This window comes from Diceros bicornis, chromosome 19, assembly GCF_020826845.1.
Source record: "Diceros bicornis minor isolate mBicDic1 chromosome 19, mDicBic1.mat.cur, whole genome shotgun sequence".
Taxonomy (NCBI): Eukaryota; Metazoa; Chordata; class Mammalia; order Perissodactyla; family Rhinocerotidae; genus Diceros; species Diceros bicornis.
In genome coordinates, this window is record NC_080758.1 from 27233618 (window position 1) to 27261019 (window position 27402).

Genomic DNA, 27402 nt, shown 5'->3' on the forward strand with positions numbered 1-27402 from the left:
AACATTAGAAAACAGGCAGCACAAGACTGTGACCCTGAGGAGAAGAAAAACAAACTGAGTCCTACAACTGCCCCAGCTTTCTGCCTGGAGGTACAATCCAGACTTCACAGAAGAGATGGGGGGGGCAGGGGGGGTGGATCCCAAACAGAGCACTGCAGTTTTCCTTAGCTGAGACACAGAGAAAATTTCTGGGTAGCTGAGATGGCTGGAAGTTGCACAGGAGAATTCCAGAGAGGAAGAAGTTATGCAGAAAAAGATCCCCAGAAATCTGCACGCAGTCTCTGAATAAGTATAGGGTGAAATTCCATAAAGCTGGGCAATGAATGGCTGAATAATTCCCAGAACAGAAGACTGGGAGATAGAGCTACAACCAGAGTGGAGGGACATTGTTAAACATTTGAGGTGTTTGGTCCAGACCCCAGAACAGAAATATCTCAGTAGTGGAGTTACACAATTCTTAGAGTAAAGGCCACTCTAGACCTGCCCTAACCAAGCTTAAAAACAAGCTTCAAAGGGAGAAACTAATCCACATGTAACCTAACGACCTGCCAAAATAAAGCCCAACATTCTTGAAAGGAAGATAAATTGTTTAACACCCAACAATGTAAAATTCACATTGTTCAGCACCCAAACAAAAACAAACAGATATGCTAATAAACAGGAAAATATTACTCATAAGCAGAAAATCAGTCAGTCAAAAGCAATAGACCCAGAAACGACAGAGGAGATGGAATTAATGGACAAAGACTTAAAACAGCTACTATAAATGCATGATATGATCAAGGATTAAACGAAAGAATGAACATACTGAGGAGAAAAATGGAAGGTATAAAATAAAAAACACAGAATTTCTAAAGATCAAAAATGCAATATCTGTAATGAAAAATTCATTGGATGAGATCAACAGCAAATGAGATACTGCAGAAGAAAAGGTTCAGAAGCAACAGAAAGTATCCAAAATGCAGTACAGAGAAAAACGACTGGAAAAAATTAACAGAGCCCCAGTGACCTGTGGGACAATATAAAGTGGTCAACCATACACGTCATCCCAGAAGAGACAGGACCACAGGAAAAAAAAAAATGAAGAAATAACGGCTGAAAATATTTCAAATTTGATCCACAGTCAAATCTGAGAAGATCTGAGAAGTTCACCCTGGTATATCATAATCAAATTGTCAAACCTATGGATACAGAGAAAAATCTTAAAACCTGCAACAGAAGAAAAAGAAACAAATATAAGAATTACCACAAATTTCTCACCAGAAACTACGCAAATCAGAAGACAAAGGATTGGTATCTTTAAAATGCTGAAAGAAAAAAATAAACTTTCAACCTAGAATTTGATATCTAGCAAAAATATCCTTCAAGGCAAAATAATGACTTTTTCATACAAAGAAAAGCTGACAGAATATGTCACAGCAGACCTGCACTACAAGAAGTGTTAACGAAGGTCTTCAAGAGGAAAGAAAATGGTAACAAATGGAAACTTGGACTTCCACAAAGAAATGAAGAACATCACTTTGAGGGATCAGAATTGGCCACCCCAAAACGTGTCTCTTTGGTTAAGGACAAGAGACTCTGAAAGAAACTTTGACCTTCCACCTAACTGCCTAAAAGAATTTAAGATAGAAGGCCTGTCCCCAGCACAGTCCACCACCATAGATAACTCTGGGTATCTGTAGACTGTGAGGGTCCTTGCTAAGCCCATTCTTAAAGTTCTGTCTACCAAACATTTGCTTTTCCATCTCCATGTGAATTGCCTTCCTGCCCTTTGAAGTCCCAAACCACTACCCGCAACATCCTCCTTTGTCTTCAGCTGAAGATGGTATTTAAGGTGACAGCTTTGGCCATTCTGGCAAGTTACTCAGTTTTCCTGGGTTTCTCCCATGTATATATGTTATTAAAAACTTTGACTTTTCTCCTGTTATTCTGTCTCATGTCAATTTAATTCTTAGACCAGCCAGAAGGACCTGGAGGGTAGAGGAATTGTCTTCCTCCCCCACACCAGAAATTGTAAATATGTGATAAGACCTCCCCCTATTTTTAAATTTCTTTAAAAGAACTGTTTAAAGCAAAAGTAGTAATAACGTTTTGTGGAGTGTATAACCTACATAGAAACAAAACGTATGAAAAGAATAGCACAAAGGCTAAGGAGGGGGTAAAATGGAAAAACCGTTTCATAAGGATCTCACATTTTACATGAAATAGTATATTGCTATTTAAAGGCAGTCTCTGATAAGTTAAAAACGCATTTTGTAAAAAAATAAAGCAACCTCTGAAAAAATTAAACAGAGATATAGTTAATAAGCTGATAGTGGTGATAAAAGGGAATACTAACAAATATTCGATCCAAAAGAAGGCAGGAAAAGAAGGAAAAAGGAAAGAAAGCAGGACAAACAGAAAATAAAGATCTAGATGGCAGACTTAATTCAACCATCTCAGTAATTACATTAAATGTGCATGTTTCAAGCATCCCAATTAAAAGGCAGAAATTATTAGACTGGACAAAAAAGATCAAGACCCAACTAGAAATATGAAGAAACCTTAAATATAAAGACACAAATAAGGTTAACAGCAAAAAGATAGGAAAAATATACCATGCAAAAACTAACTGTAAGACAGCAGGACTGACTATATCAATATCAAAGTTGATTTCAGGGAAAAAAAGATATTGCCAGGGGCCGGCCTGGTGGCTTAGCGGTTAAGTGCGGGCGCTCCGCTGCTGGTGGCCTGGGTTTGGATCCCGGGCGCGCACTGACACACCACTTCTCCGGCCATGCCGGGGCCGCGTCCCACATACAGCAACTAGAAGGATGTGCAGCTATGACGTTCAACTATCTACTGAGGCTTTGGGGGAAAAATAAATAAATAAAATCTTTAAAAAAAAAAAAAGATATTGCCAGGGAGAAAAAGGAGAAATTTTACTAAAGAACAAAAAAAAGCTTGAACATAAGATGGTACAGCCACTTTGGAAAATAGCCTGGCTGTTTCTTAGAAAAGTTAAACAGAAATTACAATACAATGCAGCAATTGCACTCCGAGGTATATACCCAAAAGAAAGGAAAATGTATGTCCATACAAAGATTTGTATGCAATTATTCATAGCATTACTCTTCATAGTCAAAAAGAGAAAACAGGGGCCGGCCCAGTGGCGCAAGCGGTTAAGTGCGTGCGCTCCGCTGCGGCGGCCCGGGGTTCGCTGGTTCGGATCCCGGGCGCGCACCGACGCACTGCTTGGCAAGCCATGCTGTGGCGGCGTCCCATATAAAGTGGAGGAAGATGGGCACAGATGTTAGCCCAGGGCCGTCTTCCTCAGCAAAAAAAAAAAAAAAAGAGGAGGATTGGCGGATGTTAGCACAGGGCTGATCTCCTCACAAAAAAAAAAAAGAGAAAACAATCCAAATGTCCATCAACTGAGGAATGGATGAGCTAAATGTGGTAAATCCATACAACGGGATATTATATGGCAATAAAAAGGAACGAACTGTTGATATACATTACGAGATGGCTAAATCTCAAATACTTCATGCTAAATGACGGAAGCCAGACTCAAAGGGCTACATAACGGACGATTTCATTTATACGACATTCTGGAAAAGGCAGAACTGCAAGGATAGAAAACAAATCAATGGCTGCCAGGAGCTGGGGTAGGGAGAGGAAGTGACTACAAGAGGGCACAGGGGAAGTTTCTGGGGTGATGGAACTGTTCTATATCTTAATCAAGGCAGTAATTACACATCTGTATATATTTGTTAAAACTCAAAGGACCATAACCCAAAAAAGGTGAATTTGACTGTATGTAAACATAAAACTTAATTTTTAAGGGAGGGAGAAGCATTTTAGCACCAACATTTGGTGGAGTAACTACATTCAAACCACGTATGGCATATGCTTAAATAGCACTGTTAAAATGCCAAACAAAATGTCAAAACAAAAATGAACTAAAAAATCAAATGAATTAAAAAAACTCATAGAATTATACACTAGTATATCAAAACGGGTGAATTTTACTGTATGTAAATTATGCCATAATTTAAAAACAGAAAAAAAAAACCCACATAATACTATTTTACACCCACAATATTGAGCAACAGAAATTCTCATATACTATGGAAGGAGGGTAAGTTCATACCACCACTCTGAAAAACAGCTATACTACCTAGTAATGATGATCAGGTGCAAAACCTACTAGTCCCATTCCCAGCAACATACACACCCTGGAGAAGCTACTGCACACATGCACCAGGAAACAAGTACAAGAGTACTCAATGCAGCATTGCTGGTTACAGCCAGAACTAGAAATAACCCAAATATACGCCAAGTACAGAATGGACAAATAAGTCATGGTCTATTCATACCATCAGACAGCATATAGCAGAAAATATGATGTATTTCAATTAAATGCACCAGCACAGATCAGGCTCAGAAATGATAAGCAAAAGGAGCAAGTCAGAGAAAAATACATACAGTATGATTCCATTCACATAAAGATATTTTTTAAAGGCATGTTCAGCAATATATACACATGGGTAAACCTAGAAATAAAAGCGAGAGAATGATTAATATGAAAATTGGAATAGTGGTTATCTCCAGCAGGGAGAGAAAGGGATATGCTCAGAGGTTTCAAAGCGTCAAGGATATTCTGTTCTTGGGCTGACTGGAGGACATGGAGTCTGCAGTTTACTTTTTAGCTATTATTGTTTAAATTAACACAAACTTTATATATCCTCTTTTGTATAAATATTTCACAATAAAAAGACTAAAAACAATATATTCTCAAAATGAAACACATCATGCCCAGTAGGTTTTATAGACATGTTCTACTAAAAGGAACAAATAATCTCTGTCTTAAAGAGACTACTGCACAGCATCAAGAGGGGGGAAACAGCACATCTTGTTTCGATGCCAAAACAGGACCAGGTTTGAAATCAGAGTATCACTGATATGTCACTTATGAATACAGATGTAAAAATCCTAAATAAATTATTCATATTCTAAATCCAGCAATGTGTATTTAAAAAGAAAACCATGTCAAAGTGACATTTACTTTAGGAATATAAGGATGCTTGAGCACTGGAAAAAAATCTATTAACATAACTCACTATATTGCCAAATTAAAAGAAACTATAATTCATTTACTCACAAATATTTATTGAGTGCCTATTTTTTTCCTAGATACTGGAGAGACAACAGTAACTAAAATTTAAAACCCCTCTAGTGGAGCTTATGTTCTAGTCAAAGGAAACAATAACAATAAACAAAATACATACATAATACAGTACATCAGAGAAAAATACCAAGAAGAAAAACAGAAGGCAGGGAACAGCAGGATTGGGAGTGCTATGGGGTATGGAGGGGTCAGGGTGCAATTTGAGCAAAGACTTGAAGGGGGTGTGGGAGAGAGGCAAGCAGGTATCTGGGGAGAAAGCATATCAGACAGCTGAAACAGCACAAGCAGAAGCCCCAAGAGGAACAGGGGCAGCATATTATCAAATCGTGCTTTTTAGAAATCCCTCTGGCTGCTGCGTAGAATTACAAACGAGAAGACTGGATTCTAAGGGGGCAAAAGTGAAAGCAACAAGACCAGGCAGGAGCTATTTCAGTATCCAGCATATGAGGATAACTTAGACTAAGCTGGTGGCAATGGAAATGGAGACCAAAAAAAAGTAGAAGTTTTAAAAGGAGAATGGTCAGGAGTTAATTTACCAAAGAAGAAAACCGGCATGGAGTCAAAGTGAAGATGAAAACAAGAGGATGAGCTGACGCTTAAAGGCACACATTTCAAAGCCCATCTAGTACAATGGAATTGAAAAAGACAGCATCTTCCAGAACGAAAGAAAACACGTCTTTTTACTCCCTATTCCTCTCCTGCCTCATGATGTACAAAGAATCTGAAGTTATTCTTCCAGAACCTTGAGTATGCTTCTCAAACATTTGAGAACCAACTCATTTAGTCAAAACTTCAAATCTCCTAACCTGTCCTCCATGCGTTGAATACAAATTTCTCAAATAACCAAAAATGTGACTTGTACCATTTACTTAAACTCTCTCAGGCTGTTTCCCCATTAGTACAGGAGTACAAAATACACATGTTTCAAAAAGACCAATGTGTAGGGGACGGCCCAGTGGCGTAGTGGTTAAGTCTGGGGCAGCCCGCTTCAGCAGCTCTGGTTCACGGGTTCAGATCCCAGATGCGGACCTACACCACTTGTCAAGCCGTGTTGTGGCGGCAACCCACATACAAAATAGAGGAAGACAGGCACAGATGTTAGTTCAGGGCTAGTCTTCCTCAAGGAAAAAAAAAGACCAATGTGAGGAGTATGATGCCTGTCTGGAACATAGTTAGCACTCAATTAAACATCAGTTTCCACCTTTTCTTCCAGATTTAGCTAAGCTAGAATAAGAAGCAACTTTCTTAGACTAAACAAGTTCCTCAAATAACTCTCCCAAAAAGTCTGATCTAAAGGATTAAGAGATCAAACACAGTTTTCATATTGGCTGACCCAAAGAAAAGTGTACTTTTTCAAACACAGTCCCAAGGAAGCCTGGAGCATGTACAATCTCCTCACTTCCCTAGAACACCGGTCCTTTAAAATCACACTTAAAAAAAATGTTTATAACCTTTTTGTTTTAAAAATATACATCACGTTGGCAACACTGAAATTATCATCCTGCCCTTCCCCCTGAGCTAGCACAAAATCATTCCACTGGCAGTGCTTTCCAAACCTCTGTTACCCAACCTTTACCACTTCATTCTTACGGGGCTTTGAACTTCAGGAGGTAGAAAGACAAAAGGCAGCTCATCTCTTAGGCATAAAACCAGAGTCTGACCAGGGCTCAGAAAACAATCAAGTTCTCTCTTCTCCCTGAGCTGGCTGGGAATCCTGTCAGACAATGGAATACCAGTTTTTGCAAAGGCAGATCCAGACATCCCTTGAGAATTACTCAAACAACTAAGAAACCTTTTACCAACGGAGGGGTCAAAGCCTCCATCAAAACCAAACTGCTGCTACCACTAACCAGAGCAAACGATGCTGCCCTCCTAACTGGGCCTTCTGCGCAGACCTCCTGCAGTACAGAGTGGAACAGGGTTTGCATAAGACAGTCAGCCTCTAGTAAATACAAAACCCATCACAAAAACAGAAAGGAAAAATATCCAGCGCTGACTTACTTTTCACACAAAATAGTCTAGATGTTAGAAATTGTTACTCTAAGACTAGGGTTTTCAACAGAGCTCCGGAGCCTGAGAGAGATGCCTTGGGTGCTTGGGGCATGGGGTGGGGACAGCAGAACCCACAAGATGGAGAAGCTGGGCCCTCATACTTGTTTCAACCAGAGCAGTTTCACAGTCATCTATTAAAGGGGCTGGCCCTGTGGCATAGTGGTTAAGTTCAGTGCACTCCACTTTGGTGGCCTGGGTTCAGATCCCGGGCACAGATCTACATCACTCCCCAGCCATGCTGTGGCAGCGACCCACATACAAAATAAAGGAAGACTGGCACAGATGTTAGCTCAGGGCTAATCCTCCTCAGCAAAAAAAAAAGAGGAAGATTGGCAACAGATGTTAGCTTAGGGCAAATCTTCCTCAGGCAAAAAAAAAAAAAAAAACAACCACAGTCATCTATTTATATTTTGCAGCTCTATTTCATGAGATAAAAGGGTTTTACTCCTGAAGTATTTAAACGACTAATCTATTTCAACCCCTCAGTGTTAGAGACAAAGCAGCATAAATGGAGATATTCAGTAAGACATGAGGTGCTATGCTGGAACCCAGACCTTGACTCCTAGTCCAGTGCTCTTACTATCCTCACATACGTATCACTCATTCTGGCAGAGAAAAGAACGCCTATGAACAGAAATGCCAATATAATTAACGCAGAGTGCAAAATTCAAACCAGCTTGCCATAACACAAGAGTTCACATCTAAGGATATGAAAAGCTACTTCTGCTTAACAACTATAAAAATCTTCATTAAAGAGAGTAAAACTGACATTTTGAGAAATATCAAGAAACTCCTATGATATTTCAAAAAGATGAAGTGACCAAGGGTCATAAAACCTGAAGAAAAACTCTTTATTCTAAATTGGCACAAGGAAAAGAAATCAAACTCAAAAGGTGGGGCTCTGGAGTCTGGTCCCAAGTAGGCCACATCCATTTGTCACATAGACAAATTGTACAGTCACAGACAAATCATTTAATCTCTTAGAAGCTCAGTTTTCTATCTGCAAAATGAAATGAACTGGATGATTTGAGAGCCTTTCTCTAAAATTCTAGGATTCTAAGCATTGAAAAGATCACATATTTGATAAGGCTAAAACAGACTATAAAAGACATTGTCTAAAAATGTCACTACCATTTTAAATGAAAGTAGAAATTCTTTTTTCTAACAAGCAAGATGATCAAAGTTCAAAACTCTAAAAGGAATAATAACATGATATCTAAAACATACCAAAATGTTTAAACTGTTTCTAATGGCTAAATTTCTGTCTTTAGCAATTAAGAGGAACCAGATTATGCCCATAGCCTGGGAAAGATTTATTTCTGGTGTCAGCAGACTCTTTCACAGATTTATGTAGAACTGCTGTAAAGAAGGCAAGAAAAAAGAGTTCTTAGAAATTGACTTGCTGAGCACAAGAAAAAATAACCCAAAACATGCATATTCCATAATAAAACTGATATAAAAGAAAGGTGAATTACAAGGAGAACTAGCTGGCTTAAGATTTTGATGATGCCATCTTCTACTCTTCATTCAGCCAATATTTATTAAGTACCTATAACATGCCAGACACAGGAGATACTGTGAAAACAAAGTCGCTGCACTTACATTCCAGTGGGGGAGGCTAGTGATAACCAAGTAACCAAACAAACAAGGTAATTTCTGAGACTGATAGGGCTACAAAACAAAAACCCTCATGATGCTGTGGAATTAGACTGGCAGTTAGTGAAAGCTTCACTGAGAAGATACTTTTGAACTAAGAACCCAAGACAAGAAGTTACCAAAGAGCTTTCCAGGCAGAAGGGCTAGCACACGCAAGCGCCTTGAGGTGGACAGAAGTTTGAGGTGTTTGAGAAACAGAGTGAAGGCGAGGGTGGCTGAAGTATGACGACCACGGGAAAAGTGCCAGGAAAGGAGATAAGAGAGGTAGGCAAGGGCCAGGCAGGATAGTGATATGATGTGATTTGCATTTTTAAAAGACCATTCTGCTGGCTGTTCACCTATCAAAAATCCAAATGGATTCTGATACTGCCTTTCAAAGGACAGACTCTATGACTTCACTGTATCTAAGTTTAGACTTACTCCGTTTGTTTTCCTCAGTGTTTAAGGGCAATATAAATAGTTTTGAAATTGCTCTAAGTGTGAAGTTATATGTGAATATTTTAATTCTAGCTATATAAATAAACATTGTGAAAACTACAATTACCTCCCTCTCTTCCTCCATTTGCTTTTTCCTTTCTTTTATTTGCAAACTGTGGACTTCAACGGATGGATACTTCAAGTATAGTCATCTATTTCCTTTACCAAGAAGGTTTTTTTTTTTTTTGTGAGGAAGATTGGCCCTGAGCTAACACCCACTGCCAATCCTCCTCTTTTTGCTGAAGAAGTCTGGCCCTGGGCTAACATCCGTGCCCATCTTCCTCTACTTTATATGAAATGCCACCACAGCATGGCTTGACAAGCGGTACGTCGGATCACGCCTAGGAACCGAACCTGTGAACCCTGAGCCACCGAAGCAGAGCGTGTGAACTTAACCGCTACACTACTGGGCTGGCCCCAAGAAAATGTTTTTTATACTTTTTAAAAAATATTCTGTATACTAAAAAGATTCAACTGGGCTTGTTAATTGAATTAAAAGGCACTGAAGGCTGAGCCCTATATCACCACGTGAGGTATTAACAAGTGCAAATAGCCGTAAGTGACGTAAGTGACATCTGGATTTGAGCATCATTCCACAATAAAACTGAACAATGTTCAGATGACTGCAGTTATGCCTGACAGTGAGTGCTGGAATGACCACTCACTAACCCAGGCTAAACTCACCAGTGACACAACCCTTGAGTCACAAAAGCATAGTATTCAGCGTGAAGTCCTAAAAATGCAGAACACTACAAAGGAGCTCACAGTGGTCTTATAAGGATAGGAAATCTCAAGTGTAAAAAATGAAATAAATTCTACCTCTAACCAGGCAATGATGGAGACTGACAGCTGACTTCAGGAAAAGCTTAAGGAAAGCAATTCAAATCAAGAATTCAAAGCACGGACAGATTTCATCTATCCCATCCATCCCTGAAGACTAGCTCTGAGGACCGATGCAAGCATCTAAAGTGTCCAATGCACGTGCCACTACATTACCCAGAACAACTTCATCAGAGAAGGAACCCTGTGGCATGCCCAAAAAGACTCCAGCTTATCAGTAAACCTTCCGCAATCACAGATAAGGCCACACAAATGTATCCAGAACTGAAAAAACTCCTATTTTCAAATAAGTAGCAAAACCACATGGATAAATACAACTCTGACCTTGAGGGCCCACTAGAAGAGACTTCCAAGCAGGGGGGAGAAAAATGACGCAGCCATTCTGCATATGCTTTCCTTAACATATGAGAGAAAACTTAGGCAAAGAAAATGCCACAGGATTCCAGAGGTGTCACTATCACCTTCAAAGGGAAAAATGAGAAACGTGAGTTAAATAATTTGTATCTTCCTGTCCCTTATTACAGACAAGATCCTGACCAGACTACTCTTACACATACAAAACATCCCACCACTTCCGTCCTTCACTGCCGAACAGCTCTGGGGTACAACCTGGAACAGAAGTACAAACACAAAGGAGTCTGGAAATAATCAAGATTTCAACACTTTTATTAGTTCTTTAAAAATGTATTTAGTTCTATCAGACAACTGACCTAGACTGTTCAAAAATATCAATGCCATGAAAAACAAAACAAGGCAAGGGAACTGTTCTATATTACAGGAGATTAAATAGCCACGACAACCAAATGTAATGCATGATTCTTGATTGGATGCTGGATTTGAAAAATAAGCTATAAAGAATATTTTTGGAACAACTAGAGAAAATTTGAATATGGACTATATATTATATACTACTGTATCAATGTTAACTTTCTTGAATGTGATAATGATATTGTGGTTATGTAGGATAATGTCCTTGTTCTGAAGACATACATTCTAAAATATTTAGGGGTGAAGTACCAGCACCAGTTAACACTTTCAAATGGTTCTGGAAGAAAAAAAAAAAAAAGCATACATATGTAGAGAGGGATAAAGCAAATGTGGCAAACTTGTAACAATGATTAAAAAAGCTAGATGGGTGGGGCATTCACTGTTAGTACTCCTTCAGTTTTTCTGTAGGTTTGAAATTGTTTCAAATTTAAAAAATGTGGGGGCCGGCCCCGTGGCACAGTGGTTAAGTTTAGCACACTCTGCTTCACCAGCCCTGGTTCGCAGGTTTGGATCCCAGGCACAGACCTACACCACTCGTCAGCCATGCTGCAGCCATGACCCACATACAAAATAGAGGAAGACTGGCACAGATGTTAGCTCAGGGCTAATCTTCCTCAAGCAAAATAAGAGGAAGATTGGCAACAGATGTTAGATCAGGGCAAATCTTCCTCAGCAAAAAAAAAAAAAAAATGTAAGATAAAGAAAAAAGTGTACTTAACACTACCTTGGACTCAAGTGTTTATTGGGCAGACCTGGGTTCTCAGGTGATCAGCTGGTTCAGATTTTTGCTATCCTTTCCTATCCATGCCTGAATAACAATAAAGTAAATGACTGTACAACTTCTGGGAGACAGTGTGGTGATAATGAGGCATTTAACAAGAGACTAATAATTATCAGACATTCGTAACCTGGAATCTAGAATCCTATAACAGTCTTTAAAACCAATACAGTATGTCTGTATGTACCCATCATGGCAAATATATTAACTGAATAAAGTAAGCAGCAAAGCTATAAGTATCCAATTTTTTCAAATATTGTTAATATAAATTATTTAGGTTACAGATAGCAGAATTTATGGGTTACTTTCACTTTCTCTGTTGTATTCTGCTTTCTGTTGCATCTGCACACATTGCTTTTAAAACAGGTCAAAATGTTAAGAGACACAGACAGATAATTAACCAAGCTAAAATTCTACTAAAGCCACAGCAGTAAACACTCTTCATTTTGGCTGAACTATGAGCTAGACGTCAGAGGCAGATCTAGGGATAGTTTCATCAAGATTAGGAGCAGTATATTTATCATCGAATGTCAAAACAAAAGGATAATAATGAAGTACCAGAATGTAGCCATTATTCACTAACTCTTTCATTAAGTATGCATTTATTGATGGCTACTTTGTACAGTATCCTAGTGGATACTGAAATGAATAAAACCTAATCTCTGTCCTCAAGTTTACAGTCTAACTGGGGGAACCAGACAAGCAAACCATTAACACCAAAAGAGCACAAAGAATATCAGAGAAGTGATGTACAATTTCAATGAGCAAGATGCTATGAAGACTAAGCCACATAAAGCCAAAGGCAGACGAGAGGATGTGCTGAGCACATCTTCAATTAGTGTATCTCAGACACGGGCTGGAGACTAACAGAACATCCCCTAGCTTACAGCAGATTCACACAATGGAGTTTACTCAGATATATTAAAATTAAAATGAAGAAATTTAATTCTGTTCAAATAATTATTAAGCATGGACTATGCCAAGAATTTTGCCCAGAGTCAAGTTACAAAGACAAATAAAACTCAGTTTCCACCCTCAAGGTTTTCATAGAAAAAGCTATTTCTCCTCTCACTTAAAACAGAAATATGCCATTAATAAGCATATTTGTAATATATATAATATGGATAATTATAATTATTCATAATTACATATAATTATATGTAACAATATGTATTACAATAGAAAAATGTCATTAACAAGCAATTAAGTTTGAGGAACCTAAAGGACTAAAGGCTACCATTTATTAAGGACTGACTCTGTGTCAAGAATGCACACACCACAATAAAGAAGGTTTACACTCTTTGCAGGCTACAAAGCTAGGTTTTGAGAGCACTACAAAGTGCTCTGTCTCTCCCAAGGCTCAGTTCCTGACATTACATTATGCTACCTCTTAACAAAAAAAGTCCAAAATATTAGAAATAAAAACAATATAGAAAACAGCACAGACATATGAACATAAGATACATTTGATCTGTACATAAAGACTGAGTTTTATGACTGCAGGTTATACAGCTGGTATGTTGCTCAAGTGTAATTTTGAATTAATTGAAGGAAACAAGTCTATTAGGAAAACAAAACTCAAAGGGAAAAGTCTGTATATGAACTACTGCAATTTATAACTATATTATGGAAGAGTATAAGGGTCAGCATCAAATTTTCAGGATCCTCACCATCAACAGGTCATCTTATTCTAAGGCAGGGATCAGCAAACTACAGCCCCAAGCCAAATCTGGCCTGCTGCTTGTTTATATAAATAAAGCTTGATTGGAACACAACCATGCCCATTTGGTTGTGCATTGTCTACGGCTGCTTCCCTACTACAATGGCAGAGTTGAACAGTCTGTGATGTAGTTTGGTCCACAAAACCTAAAATATTTATTATCTGGCCCTTTACAGAAAAAGTTTGCCAACCCCTGGTTTACATGATAGCCATATATATCACAAATGGTAGAAAAATAATTAGCCTGCTCATTTTGGCTCTATTTAAGCTTTATTAAGAACTCTACCTGATCTAAGTTGTCTTCCTTTGTAATTAGTGTCACTTAGTAATGCTAGAGGTTTTTTAATTTCTCCAAGTATGTTCACATTTCAGTTATTTTCCACAGAGTAGGTCTTACTTTAGCTGCCCAGTAATTTATCCTTCACAGTATTATTACAAACAAAATCCTAATTAAGGCACATTTGCAACTACCCCCACACATACAATCTGCAAAGATACAGACAAGGAAAAGCTGAATATAGACACAATAGCTGCTATGACTAAATAATTCCTAATATCTTGTTCACACTAGAACATCTCAGTCAAACTGCCATTTAGGACCAACAGAATCAGCTTCACCTGCCTGCTTATTAGAAATGCAAATTCATGGGCCTCACTGCAGATCTACCAGGTGATTCTTATGCACACTAAAAGTTAAAAACCATGGCACTAAAACAGAGTTTATATTACTTACCTTGAGTGTGAAAAGGCTGATCCGGCCAGGCAGTTTATAAAATAGCCCCTCTCCTCCTCTTGAATTGGAATGTAGCATAGCATTGAGACAAGCAAGAGGGGATGTCCCACTGTAAAAACATACAAGGATGGATGAGGGTCATACAAATCCATATGCCTACTTACTCAAAGATCTAATACCCTCCAACTCATTCTTAAATCAAGAAGCAGAGCAAGAAGTACAGAAGATGCCATGACAACAATCCCACCTTGAAAGTAGCAAGAGAGTAACAAATGAAATTCACATCCATCACACCCACAGAGCTCTGGGATACCACGTGTTACGTGATACCCCTGAGAGTTTCCTAGCCTCTCTATTTCAACCTACACACCATGCTCAGAAGCCGCCACATGACATTATCAACACAAAGACCACAGAGTCAGTGGTGCCGTCCCATCGAACAAGCACAAGCACACCTTTTTTTTTTCCAGTTAAATACTTGCTAACAAGCACACAAAACGAACAGTATTTCATTTGTTCTTTCTCTGTTGGGAAGGGGGAATGATGGGTTTTATTCTACAACTACTCAAGAGCAATCATTTAAATTTGAATATAAAAAGAAAAGTCAGTCAAATGGATTTAGTACCCAAAAATGCTCAAACATTAAACCAAAAAAAATGGCATATTAAGTTATTTCACGGTCCCTGCTACAATAGTAGGTCACAAAACAATGACAACTCAGTGAGTTAGAGGCTACTTACTGAATCTTAAAACAGAAAATCTGTCAAAACTACAGACAAATGCCCATTATTAATATTAACTGAGTTTGGCACTAGCATGTTAGTGTTAAGGTTCACCTGTGCACCTTCTCTTCCCTCTCCCCAGCATGTTAAAAAATATATAGATATCTTAAGTAAAGCCTCTTAGCATTTTTCAGAACTAGAGGCCCTAATTTAATGCAGAGTGTTAAAAATAAATTGAGTCTAAAAAATCCATTTAAAAAAATCTATTACTTATTCTGCTTTGGAACACACTGGATGCTAAAAAAAAAACTTTCACCAAGAACCAATCTCTAAAAGGAACCTTGTGCAGAATCTCGAGTACCAAGTGGGTGTGCTAACATCTCCGCTACAAGGAGGAATGGCATGCTGGCAGAGTCCTTCTTCGAACAGTGTGACTCCTACACACTATACCTCTGTCTACAAATGACAGAGCTGCTCACTCATCACGAGCCACCATGACTGCTTCATAATTCCTATAAGAGCAAGAAGCAGAAACAAGTTAAGGTTCTCAATTCCCAAAGGACTAATTTACCTTCTATAGGCATAGTGGTCCAACAGCAGCGCAGACAGCAGCATGATGGGAAATAGCCCATAAAAACAAAAATAAAGCACAATTATAACACTACACAGTGCATAGGTACTATTTAAGTGAATGTGATCTAGACAATCGTGGTCTTCCCTCCCCACAAAATGTCAATGTTTGAACTGACAATTGGACAGTGAGGATCTTTTGACCCTGAAAGGTCAATTTCAAGCAGCTAAAGCTTAACCAGCAAAAACATATGCTGTTTGTTCTGAGTCCCAAGATGGGACTGTGTTGTGCTCTCCTCTTTCATTTAAAAAAAAGGCTGGGGTGAGGGAAAAAGAGAGAAAAGGATTAAGGACAGTCACTGGTTTTCGCGTCTGCAATTCCTTCTGTGTTTCTAACCTGTTGCTTCTCTAGGAAAACTACATCACAGGATAAGAGAATCAAGGTCACCCCAAAATTTACTATATTCATATCATGAATGGCTCGAGTCAGTGACGGAGGAGAAAAGTTAGCAAATTTAACGCTGAGGAGACCACCCTAAAACAAAGGACTTCAGAGAGATGGTATAGAGAGAAGGGCAGTTTTAGACAAGATAGAGCCTGTCAGAGTCTGCCCCTTCTCTATTCCTGAAACATGCAAAACAGAGAACAAGAGAAAAGGTGCCAACTCCTTACACACAAAAAACAAGCTCAATGTCAAGCTTTAAGGGAGAGCAAGGATGGGGAAAGTCACTGCATCTCTAATGAAAACAAATGGATGTTCACCCACTCCCACCCTCCACTGAGAGGATACACAACCTGGGAGACAGTTCCACACCACCACCAGATACATGAACATATATATATATATGCACATGCGGACTTACTCATATCACTGCGTAACTACAGAAAGACACATGGCCTACAAAACTCTCACAGTAAGCAGCAAGAGCAATACAAACCTCATTTCCTTTAGTCCTTCTGCCTCTATGACCTGCAGAATCTGTTTTGGTGTCATTGGAGCATCCGAGTAGTTTTCTAGTACCTGAAGAAATATAAATGTTCTGGTTTCAGTATGCAATTTCCATTTACATCCATCAATCTATCTCATGGGCTACAGTTCTGCTCTGAGGTACCACTGCTGACAATTCAGTTTTTCCACAGTTAAAATTACCTCAGAAACCAAATTACATACAGATCTATCTAGTCGCTGAAAGTGACTGCAATTAGCTGAAATATTCTAATTCTCAATTCTAAAAACCACATCTTTTTTTTTTTTTGTGAGGAGGACTAGCCCTGAGCTAACATCCAACACCAATCCTCTCCTTTTTTCTTGAGGAAGAGTGGCCCTCAGCTAACATCCATGCCCATCTTCCTCTACTTTATATGGGACACCGCCACAGGATGGCTTACCAAGCGGTGCGTCGGTGCGCGCCAGGGATCTGAACCTGCGAACCCTGGGCCGCCAAAACAGAGTGCGCGCACTTAACTGCTTGCGCCACGGGGCCGGCCCTAAAAACCACATCTTCTTAACACATAAGTTACGGTATGTGGTGCCTTAGCAACCCTGGTTACTGCTTAACTTGATGGCGTTAATATAGCTAAACCATAGTGCTACACAATAAACTATAAGACAGAAAAGCATGCAGATTTTCTTTCCCAAGGAAGTTTGATTAGTACCCATATTTTTATAATTTTTTTATTTATTTTTTTTCTTTTCCCCCAAAGCCCCAGTAGATAGTTGTATGTCATAGCTGCACATCCTTCTAGTTGCTGTATGTGGGATGCGGCCTCAGCATGGCTGGAGAAGCGGTGCATCAGTGCGCGCCCGGGATCCGAACCCGGGCCGCCAGCAGCAGAGCGCGCACGCTTAATGGCTAAGCCACCGGGCCGGCCCAGTACCCATATTTTTAAATGAAGATTTTTGCCACCATACTGTGAAATTCTAGGGTTAACTGCCACGGTACATTTTGCCATTTGGCAACATGATGCTATGATTCTATATGACTGGTACAAGCAAAACAATGAGAAATGGAATGTCCCATTTATGTTAGCATCATCTATAACTAAGTCATGGCAGTAGTTTCTTCGTGAGCAACTGCAGCTCTCTCCCTTTAAGAAGCTGAGTTGTTTTAGAAATGTCATCCTCTAAGGGAGAAGAAGACAGGCTGTCAATTTCTTCGTACTGTCTCTACCTGTGCAGGTGCTGAGGTTACTCGAAATCACACTAACATCTTGCAGTCACTTAACAACCGTAAACAACTAAGCACTGCTCTGTCACAAATAAAATGTGAAGCAAGAAGTCTGATAGGACTGCTGCTGAAGGTTCTCTCTGTGGAAGAACATGAGCCCTTAGCACCAAAGGAAATCAAGTTTTGGAGAAGTAGGTGCTGAAATAAAACCCCTATTTGCCATGGTCCCATACTTAGCCTCCCTCTTTTCGAGTGTGTGTGTGTGTGTGTATGTGTGTGTGTGTGTGTGTGAGGAAGATCAGCCCTGAGCTAACATCTGTTGCCAATCCGCCTCTTTTTGCCAAGGAAGACTGGCCTTGGGCTAACATCCATGTCCACCTTCCTCTACTTTATATGGGACGCCACCACAGCATGGCTTGACAAGCGGTGCGTTGATGCGCGCCCGGGATCCGAACCTGCGAACCCTCCGGCCGCCGAAGCGGAGCGCATGCACTTAACCGCTATGCCACCAGGCAGGCTCCTCGCTTTTCAATTTTTACATTCTCCTTGGGTAACATTATCATCTCACAGTTTCAACTACTATCTAAATTCTGATAACTCCCAAATCTCTCCCTCTAGCCCAGATTTCTCCCCAAGCTTGAGACTCAAATTTCAGTTCTGTACTGGATGTCCCCCCTTGCTCGTCTACTCTAATTCATCTAATCAGCAACTCTAATAATACACCCCCCTCTTCTCTCAACATTCCCTACCTTGGTTAGCAGCCAGTCTAATCACCTAATTTAGAAACCTAGGTGTCGTCCTTCACTCTCACCTGTCCCCCAGCCCCCACAGCCAGTTTCTTACCTGACCCAACACAACAGCCTCTTCGCTAATATCCCTGCCACCAGCCCTGCTGTCCGCACATTCTTCCTCTGCTGCCATCCTTCATTCAACAATTACATGAAATACCTACTTTGTGCCAAGGACAATTATAGGAATTCATCAGTAAACAAGACCAAATCCCTGCTCTCACAGAATTCACAAGCTATAGCCTGAGGTCAAACCCAACAAAACAAACCTGCTCTCTTCACTTTCCCTGCTTTAAAATCCTTCAACAGCAGGGGCCGGCCCCATGGCTTAGCGGTTAAGCGCACGCGCTCCGCTACTGGTAGCCCAGGTTCGGATCCCAGGCGCGCACCAACGCACCACTTCTCCGGCCATGCTGAGGCCACGTCCCACATACAGCAACTAGAAGGATGTGCAACTATGACATACAACTATCTACTGGGGCTTTGGGGAGAAAAACGGAAAAAAAGGAGGGTTGGCAATAGATGTTAGCTCAGAGCCAGTATTCCTCAGCAAAAGGAGGATTAACATGGATGTTAGCTCAGGGCTGATTTTTCTCACACAAAAAAAAATCCTTCAACAGCAACCTAATCACACACAGCAAAAGCTGAAGCTTCCCAAGAGTCCACTGGCCCACTGGAAAAGCATAGGCTTTAGAACCAGACAGACATGGATTCAAATTCCAGCCTTCTAAACTTGGGCAAATTACCTACCCAACCTGAGAACTGGGTTTCCTCGTTTGTGAAGTAAGGATACTGGTGTCTTCCTCTCAGCTGTTTAACAGGTTAGAGATAATGTGTGTGCATGCAGTGCCTGGCACACAAGGCCCTCACAATCTGTCTCTGCCTATCTCTCTACCTGACTGCCAAATCGATATTCCACAAACTTTATGCTCCAATAACAACGTGTGGTTCTTCCCAGTTCCCACACTCTCCACCCTGCAAATACACACATGCACACACACACTCACACACACACACACACTCTCCTGCTATTTCTTGTCATTAGCTCCTGCTTACATCTTCTGTGATGGGTCTAACTCCTACTCACCCCTCAAGATTCAGTTCGGAAAGCACCTTCTTCCAGGAAGCCTTCTCTGATCTCTGCCAGGCAGAGTTAAATGTCGTTTCAGTGTCCCCATAGTTCCACAACACATATAATTTATCTTTCAAAGCGGGCCACTTGAGAGCAAAAGGAGGAACTACACTGAACAATAAGCAGGAACCAGGATGTCTGTTTACCATTTACACATCTATGACAGCATTTATCATGCCTACAGTAAAATTCTATTCATGTGTCTGGATCTTCCTCATCCTCAGAAGACCAAAAGTTCCTCAAGGGCAAACCTTATCCATCTCTGTATTCCAAGAACCCAACTAAGTGCTAAGTTAGGCAGTGCTGACTTGAACAAACCTACAACAAAGCTGGTACAAGCTACTCAGGTTCACTGCCACAATCATTTCTTTGACACTAATTAAGTGTGAGCTGAGCTAGCGAATTTTTGTAGGATACTTTTTTTAAAAAGCATGACTGAAAAATTAGTTACCAATTATTTAAACAGCAGTCTAGAAGAGCCTGAGAATCTAAGACAGAGGAAACAAAATCTCTAAAGGGAAGTTACAATAAAAGATACAAAATATTCAATTTCATTAAAACTATATATGCCTCTAGCCTTTAGTGTAAGAACAATTCAGCAGTGTTCTATTCCTAGTCTCTGTCTTTCTAGAGTGTGCTTTAAAAAAAGAAAAAAAAAGTATCTCTTCTCCTACTTCAAAGGGAAAAAAAATGTTTGATGTAAGAATGGTCAGTCATGAATCAAAGTGAAAGATAAAGCGTACAATGAAGAGTTTCTCAAAGCCAGGGAGAATCCATTTAAGGACATTAAATTTAAAGGGAAATCCCCTAGGCTATTTCTCCCAAACAAACTGCTCCTAACAAGGAGGAGGATTTATATCCATCCAACCCCATACAGTCTACCTCTTACATCTAGAAAAGACAATATTAAAAATGTTTGAAAGAACATCTACCTCTCAATGTCACAATTAAGATCTGCAAAACTCAATTTCCTGCAAAAACTCAAAAAAACGACTGAAATTCTCCAGAAATCTCTTCTTTCCTACCAAAACAGTTTTTTAAACGGTTCCTAGTAACACTCTAGCCACCAATCTCAGAAAGGTCAGGAGCAACATGAAACTGCTGCAAAGCAAGTGCATCTGATTGCCATGGCAAGCACTCCAAACTCACCTGTCCAAAGAGCAGTTAGATCTAATCTACTGCCCTACCTGTTACAGCTCACTCTTGTCAAGCTGCGCTCTGTCCAGTGTAAGCTCTCACACTCTCTAGCGCTCAGTTTGTTACAGCAATTGTTTTTAAATGGGGAGAGGACTCGAAATGAAGCTCCCCTTCACCCAACAATCAGTCCCATCCAAACGGATGGAAAATTCTAAAAGAAAAAACAATAAAAGATACGCAAAATTACGCACCATGTTCCCACAAGTCATCTTTCACACGTTTAACTGCACCACAAAGTAATTCCTATTCATATTACTAATTATTTTTTTTTTTGTGAGGAAGATCAGCCCTGAGCTAACATCCGTGCTAATCCTCCTGTTTTTGCTGAGGAAGACCGGCTCTGAGCTAACATCTATTGCCAATCCTCCTCCTTTTTTTCTTCCCCAAAGCCCCGATAGTTGTATGTCAGTTGCACATCCTTCTAGCTGCTGTATGTGGGACGCGGCCTCAGCATGGCCGGAGAAGCGGTGCGTCAGTGCGCGCCCGGGATCCGAACCTGGGCCACCAGTAACGGAGCGCGCTCACCTAACCGCTAAGTCACGGGGCTGGCCCTCATATTACTAATTTTTAATGAAGAGCCACAGAAGAAAAAGAAAAGAAAGAACTTAGGGGGCCGGCCCGGTGGCACAAGCGGTTAAGTGTCCGCGCTCCACTGCAGCGGCCCGGGGATCACCGGTTCGGATCCCGGGCGCGCACCGATGCACTGCTTGACAAGCCATGCTGTGGCGGCGTCCCATATAAAGTGGAGGAAGATGGGCGTGGATGTTAGCCCAGGGCCAGTCTTCCTCAGCAAAAAAAGAGGAGGATTGGCAGATGTTAGCACAGGGCTGATCGCCTCACAATAAAAAAAAAGAACGAACTTAGATACTCTAGCACGAAGTTGAGCCAATGATAAAACAGAACAGCAAGCTGGATACTGGAGTTCAGATCACGGTAAATTCAAGAACCCGAAGAGGCTTAACAGAACAGTGGACCCCAAATTCCTAAAGTCTTTCAACTAGTAAAAGCCAACAGACCTTGAGACAAATAGACTTTAGAATTCTGTCAGGACATAAATAACACAGGATTTAAAGGTACTTTCACCTACCTCTAAAAAGTAAAACTCTGGCAAGCAAATTTCCTTTTGGTGCCCAGAGTCATAAACACCTGCATATAACAGGAACTCAGAGGAGAATTTCAATGAACACCCAAGACTCAAGCTCAAGGCAAAAGAGAACACATCCTTTTGACTCTCCCCTACTCGCCTTCAGGCCTAAATTTATTTCCAGGTGAAGCCACATTGGAGAAATCCTGAAATTTCCAAGAGATTCTGAAAGCTAGCCAAAGCTTCCAATTTTGATGGAATCCGGGAAAAAAAAAATGTAGAAACTTCAAAATCTTCAAATTTCATATACCAAACCAAAACAAATTAACTGAAGCACAAAACTTCAGCATCCAAACAATTGCTATTTCTGTTCCTTGGGCAACAAATGCCTGGGGAAGATGATCAGGACCACCAGTGAAAATTCTCCTATAAACCAAACAGCTTTAGTCCTTGCAAGTCAATAATTGAGTTTTACAGGCTCCAAGAAAGAAAAAGGTGTACCACAGATTTGTAACAACTCCCAACACATATTCATCTTTTTTTGCACAATACCTTTGAGGCAGGACCCTCACTTCTCAATAAAATGAAAGATTAGAAGATTGAGCTTAATTCATCATTAAAAGTAAATTAGAGCAATTACATATAAACTACAGGGTGTCAAGAGACAAGGATGCTATCTGCACTATAACCCTGCTGTGTGACAGTTCTAAGGAAGCGACATCTCTGACAGAAGTATAACCTGTTACTGCTGTCATCAGCAAGATTTTATAAGAACACGTCTCAAAGTGTCCTAGCTTTCGGGGTGCAAACCCAAAAGGAAAATATTTCACTTACAAGTCCTCTGAGGCTTTGAAAACAGAAAATTCACAACCCCCCTCACCACGCAGCTTCAAACACTCAAATTACTCTCTCCTTTGCTAAGTCCTCAGTGAGCAGTATCTTCAAACAGAGACACCTGGTCTTTGTCCAACACTTCATGTATACACGCACCAGGACACTAAGGAATAGAGCACGCACATACATTCTTTGCAAAGCGTAGTCAGTTCTCTGCAAAGTGCCTATCTCCAGTCTAGCTTATGAAGGAAAACACTCTAGTCAGCATTTCTCAAAGTCTAGTCCGTGGGCCACCTGTATTAGAATCAACCTGGGAAGCTGGTCGAAATGAAGACACTCAGGCTGTACTCCAGCATCTCAGACTCAGTAGGTCTTCAGCAGGGCCCTAGGAGGAGCATTCCTAACAACCTCCCCAGGTGTCCTGCCCCCACAGGACACTAAAGTTTGAGAACCACCGCTCAGGGTTCAAGCTGGGAGTAAGCACTTGCTTCCCTCCACACACCTGGTTTAGATTGGGAAAGCTCCAAGTGCCACTAGCGTTCTGGAAACTGGGGGCGCTTTCCCACCCCTCCAGTCAAACGCACCACCCCACTGCCCACCAGGAAGCGAGGGAGGAGCTTCCGACCCTTCCCGGAAACCAAACTCCCCCGAGTGCAGAAACGAAGCTTCCCCAGACCCCCAAATGCTGCCAAATAGTGGGGGAGGGGAAACTGGGGCCCCGCCGCCCGGAGGGGGAGGAGCCGGTCTGCCAGCTCGCCCCTCCGCAGGAATTTGGGAGGGGGGGGCGTGCAAAAAAGGCGCCACATCCAACCCGGCGGGGGACCTCTCCCCACGCAACGCCTTCGGGGGCTGTCCCGTTCCTAGAGAAACGGTGGCCCCGCCCCCTCCTGCGGTGGGCAGGGCTTCGCCCCTCCCCCCGTCGGCGGGGGGGTACTCGGCGAGCCCACCCTCACGCCCCCCAACCGAGCCCCCCTCGGCGGCCCGCCTCACCAGGCGCGCGGCCTCGGCCCACGTGCGCTCCTTCTTCCTCTTCTGTTTGTCCTTCATCCTCCTCCTCCCTGGCGGCGGCGGCGGCTCCACGCGGGACCTCCGGGCGGGGCGGGCTGGGGCGGCGGCGCGGGGCTGGGGCGGCGGCGGCGGCGGCGGCGGCCGCGCGGGGGGGCGCGTGGCGGCGGCGCGCGAGGACTCGGGTGCGGCCGGGGAGAAGGGGTGGGCGCGCGGGCACCGGCTGGCGCGAGACCCGGCGCGAGGGCGGCGGTGGGGGAGGGGTGGCGGCGGCTCCACGCGCCCGCGCTGCGTCAGTCGCCCACGGCGGCGGCGGCAGCGGCAGCAGCCCCGCGATCGCTAAGGAATGCGGCGGCTCCGCATAACCACGGGGTCAGAGGTCACGGCTCCGGCCTCCGCTTTCCCGCTCTGCTGAGGGGCCGAGACAGGACTGGCGGCGGGGCGGGAAGGCGAGACGCGGCTTTCCCTTCGGCGCCCGGGTGTGTGCGTGTCTGCCGTGGGTGTGTGTGAGTGTGTGTGAAGAGTGAGGAGGGGGAGTGTGGGGTTTTTTTTTTTTTGAACAAAAACAAACCGAAAGGGCGGCTGGGAATCGTAGTCCCGGTTGCCTCCCTGGCCTCCCCCGCTCCGGAAGAATATGGCTGTGTGAAACGCTTGGACCACACTTCCCGGCGTGCCCTGCGGCCCGTCTTGCCGCGCTCCCCTCCCTTCCTCCGCCTCGCGCAGTGCTCGGTTAAGGAAGGGAGACTAGCAGCCGTTCGGGGAAGGGACTGGGCGGAGTATCGCGAGGTGCGGGAACTGGCTGGGGGCCTGAGGCATTCTGGGAGGCGTTGCTGGGAAGGGGCGGTGGCTGGGCTCCCCCAGCCACATTTAACCCTTTTGCCGCTTCTCGCCTCGGGGCTGCCGGGCGGATAAGGGTGGGGATCGAGAATTGGTAGCTCGACTCTCAGTGCCCACCTTCTGCCTCTCCCCGCCTAAGCGGTTCTTCTCACCGACACTTCTCGTAGGTGACAAGAGACAGGACTTTCCCTTTTGGTCCTCCCCTAAGTGACTCACTGCCGCATAATAATGAGACAAAAAGACACTCATACCAGTAAAACGGTTATTCTGCGATGGATAGACCTAGACAGTTCCCCATTTCCTCCTGTGCTTTCATGCCGCTATGCGTTTGCAGAAGATTGCACCTGCAGCCTAGAGCGTTCTTACCACTTGGTGATATGATGACCGGTAGTGTAAAGAACTTGGGCTTTGGGGCCGTACTAACCAGAATGCACCTGAGGCCTTTTTAGAGGCAGTACCCTGGAGAGAACACAGGTCCGGGAGCCAGACGGACCTAGACCGGAATCCTGGCTGAGCCACTCCCTGGCTGTCAACCTAAAACTAGGGGCTCAACCTCTCTGAGCCTCAATTTTCTAATCTGCAACATGTCTAATACCTAACAGCATTAAAATTAACATAAAACACCTGGCAGATTGGACGAGGGTGTGAAGGGGATCTTGACATTAGGTCCACACAATTTGGCTCCTGGCATAGAGCAAGTGTTTAATAATTGGTACCAGCTGAGAGATAATGGGCATGGTACTTAGCCTCTCTGAGCCTTGGTTGTAGAGCATGAAATGAAATGAGGTTCAGAGTACCCAACACATAGTCTATTAGTTGAATCAATGTCCAGAAACATTCCCAGAATCAATCCTAAACTGGATTAATGGCCAGCTCTTAAAAATTAGGGAGGCAGGGTCAATGGCCACATTTGAAAGGTTTCCCTGGGTGAGGAAACATACCCTCCACTGCCTGGTGTTAGCACATGGGAGAGCCAGTGCTTAGAGAAGACCGATACTGTGGCTGCCCAACCCTAACACCATGGAGTTCACTGCTCCTGCTTCTAATGCTCATCACAAAGAAGACTTTCTAGTCCAATAAACAAAATCCTCCAAAGTGAATATAATGTGCAAGGTGAAATAGGCATGTTAGAAGGGAAGACCCTTCTAACTTCACCCCAAGGGGGAAAGAAAGAACAGCCCCCCCCTCCACCACCCAAAAATTGTTTGACCTGATTTTTTACAAAAGGGTTTTTTTGTTGTTGTTAATCTACAGCTGACACAGTAACCTTTGACAAGTCATTTGGCTCGTTTCAAATGTTTTATTCTTGAGTAGCTTCACCCCCCGGTAACCTCCAAGAAGTAACTAGAGAAGACTCACTCTAAAATTTACATGTTTCATACAGGCACTGTGGTAGGAAGAATAATGTTCCCCCCCCAAAACAAAAAAAAATGTCTATGCTCTAGTCCCTGGAACCTGTGAATATGTTACATTTCTTGGCAAAACGGACTTTGCAGATGGAATTAAGGACCGTAAAATAGATTACCCTGGATTATCTGGATGGGCCCAGTAAACTCATGCACCACATAATGACAGGCCACATATACGACAGTGGTCTTATAAGATTAGTACCATATAGGCTAAGTGTATGTAGTAGCTTATACCATCTAGGTTTGTGTAAGTACATTCCATGATGTTCGCACAAGGATGAAATTGCCTGACAACACATCTCTCAGAACGTATCCCTGTCCTTAAGTGACGTGTGACTCTAATCACACGGACCCTTAAAAGCAGAAGAGGAAGGTGTAAGAGAGGCTTTGGAGAGATGAGGCAGAAGAATCAGATTCAAAGCGTGAGAGGAACTCAACCCACTGTTGCTGGCTTTGAAAGGGGCCATGAGCCAGGGAACGTAGGCAGCCTCTAGAAGCTGAGAACAAGCCCTGCCAGCAAGTAACTGGACTTCAGTCCTACAGCCTTATGGAAGTGAATTCTCAGAACTTGAATGAGCTTGGAAATAGGTTCTCCACCCTGCTACCCAGTCTGCAGAAAGGAATGCAGTCCTGCCAACACCTTGATTTTAGCCTTATGGGAGAACCAACTGAGCCACACTGTGTCCAGACTTCTGGCCCACGGAAAGTATGTGATATAAATGGATGTTGTTTTAAGCCACTAAATCTGTGGTAACTTCTTACAGTAGCAAAAGAAGGCTAATACAGGCACTGTGGAAATGCGTTTATTTAATTCTTTCAGCCAATATTGCCTGGCTCTCACAGTTGGGTCATGGGGGAATCCAGATGTGACTATCTCATGGTCTCTGCCCTTGCAGAATCAAAGAGAAACTAATGACAACATCATAGTTAAGTGTGAAAAGAGTATGTTCAGAGTACTGTACAAGATACGTGTTGGAAAATTGGCTTTAGTCAATAAACCTTAAGTAGCTGTGATTTTTTTTTAAGTTAATGAGACTCATGAGTTTATTCTCTTCTCAGAAGCACCAAAAAACAAACCTATACATTTTTTGTGTTTTTCTGTTTTTATCTCAGTGCTTTTATTACAAAGTAGCTTTGAAGTCAACACAGGTGCCACAGGGCAGTGTAAGATAAACAGGACTGATATTCAACCCTGCCCTGTTTGGGGATGAGTCACTGTTTTCGAACTGCACAGTTATGAGCAAAGCACATAACAAACCAGGAATCTGAATAACAAACACACCACCAGCAGACCAGGAATTCCCAAAAAGATACATAAACCCCCTGAACCTCACTATGAGATAATGTATTGCCACTGGCTTTGGACTTTGGCAGGCCGAGGTGTGAATCTTCTTGCAGTCCTTCTCCAGCTGTGTGGTCTTGCTCAAGTTCTGAAACCTCTCATTGACTCAATGCCATCATT

The 27402-nt window shown here is 42.3% G+C and overlaps 1 protein-coding gene across 5 annotated transcripts in view; it reads right to left on the reverse strand.

The window, feature by feature from the left end:
* ASXL1 (ASXL transcriptional regulator 1) overlaps window positions 1–24256 on the reverse strand; it is a 70049-nt gene extending 45793 nt beyond the window's left edge. For 2 of the 5 annotated variants that reach the window (XM_058562949.1, XM_058562947.1), the window contains exons 1-3: window positions 23680–24212; window positions 16425–16507; window positions 14195–14303 (exon numbers count right to left, since the gene is read on the reverse strand). In XM_058562949.1, coding sequence (XP_058418932.1) covers window positions 14195–14303; window positions 16425–16507; window positions 23680–23736 — 249 coding nt within the window. In that variant the 5' untranslated portion in view covers window positions 23737–24212. Of the gene's footprint in view, window positions 1–8610; window positions 10657–14194; window positions 14304–16424; window positions 16508–19529; window positions 21074–23679 lie in introns of those variants that run through there. The other 3 variants (XM_058562951.1, XM_058562948.1, XM_058562952.1) reach the window with 3 other exon arrangements.
* Between the last annotated feature and the right edge of the window lie 3146 nt (window positions 24257–27402).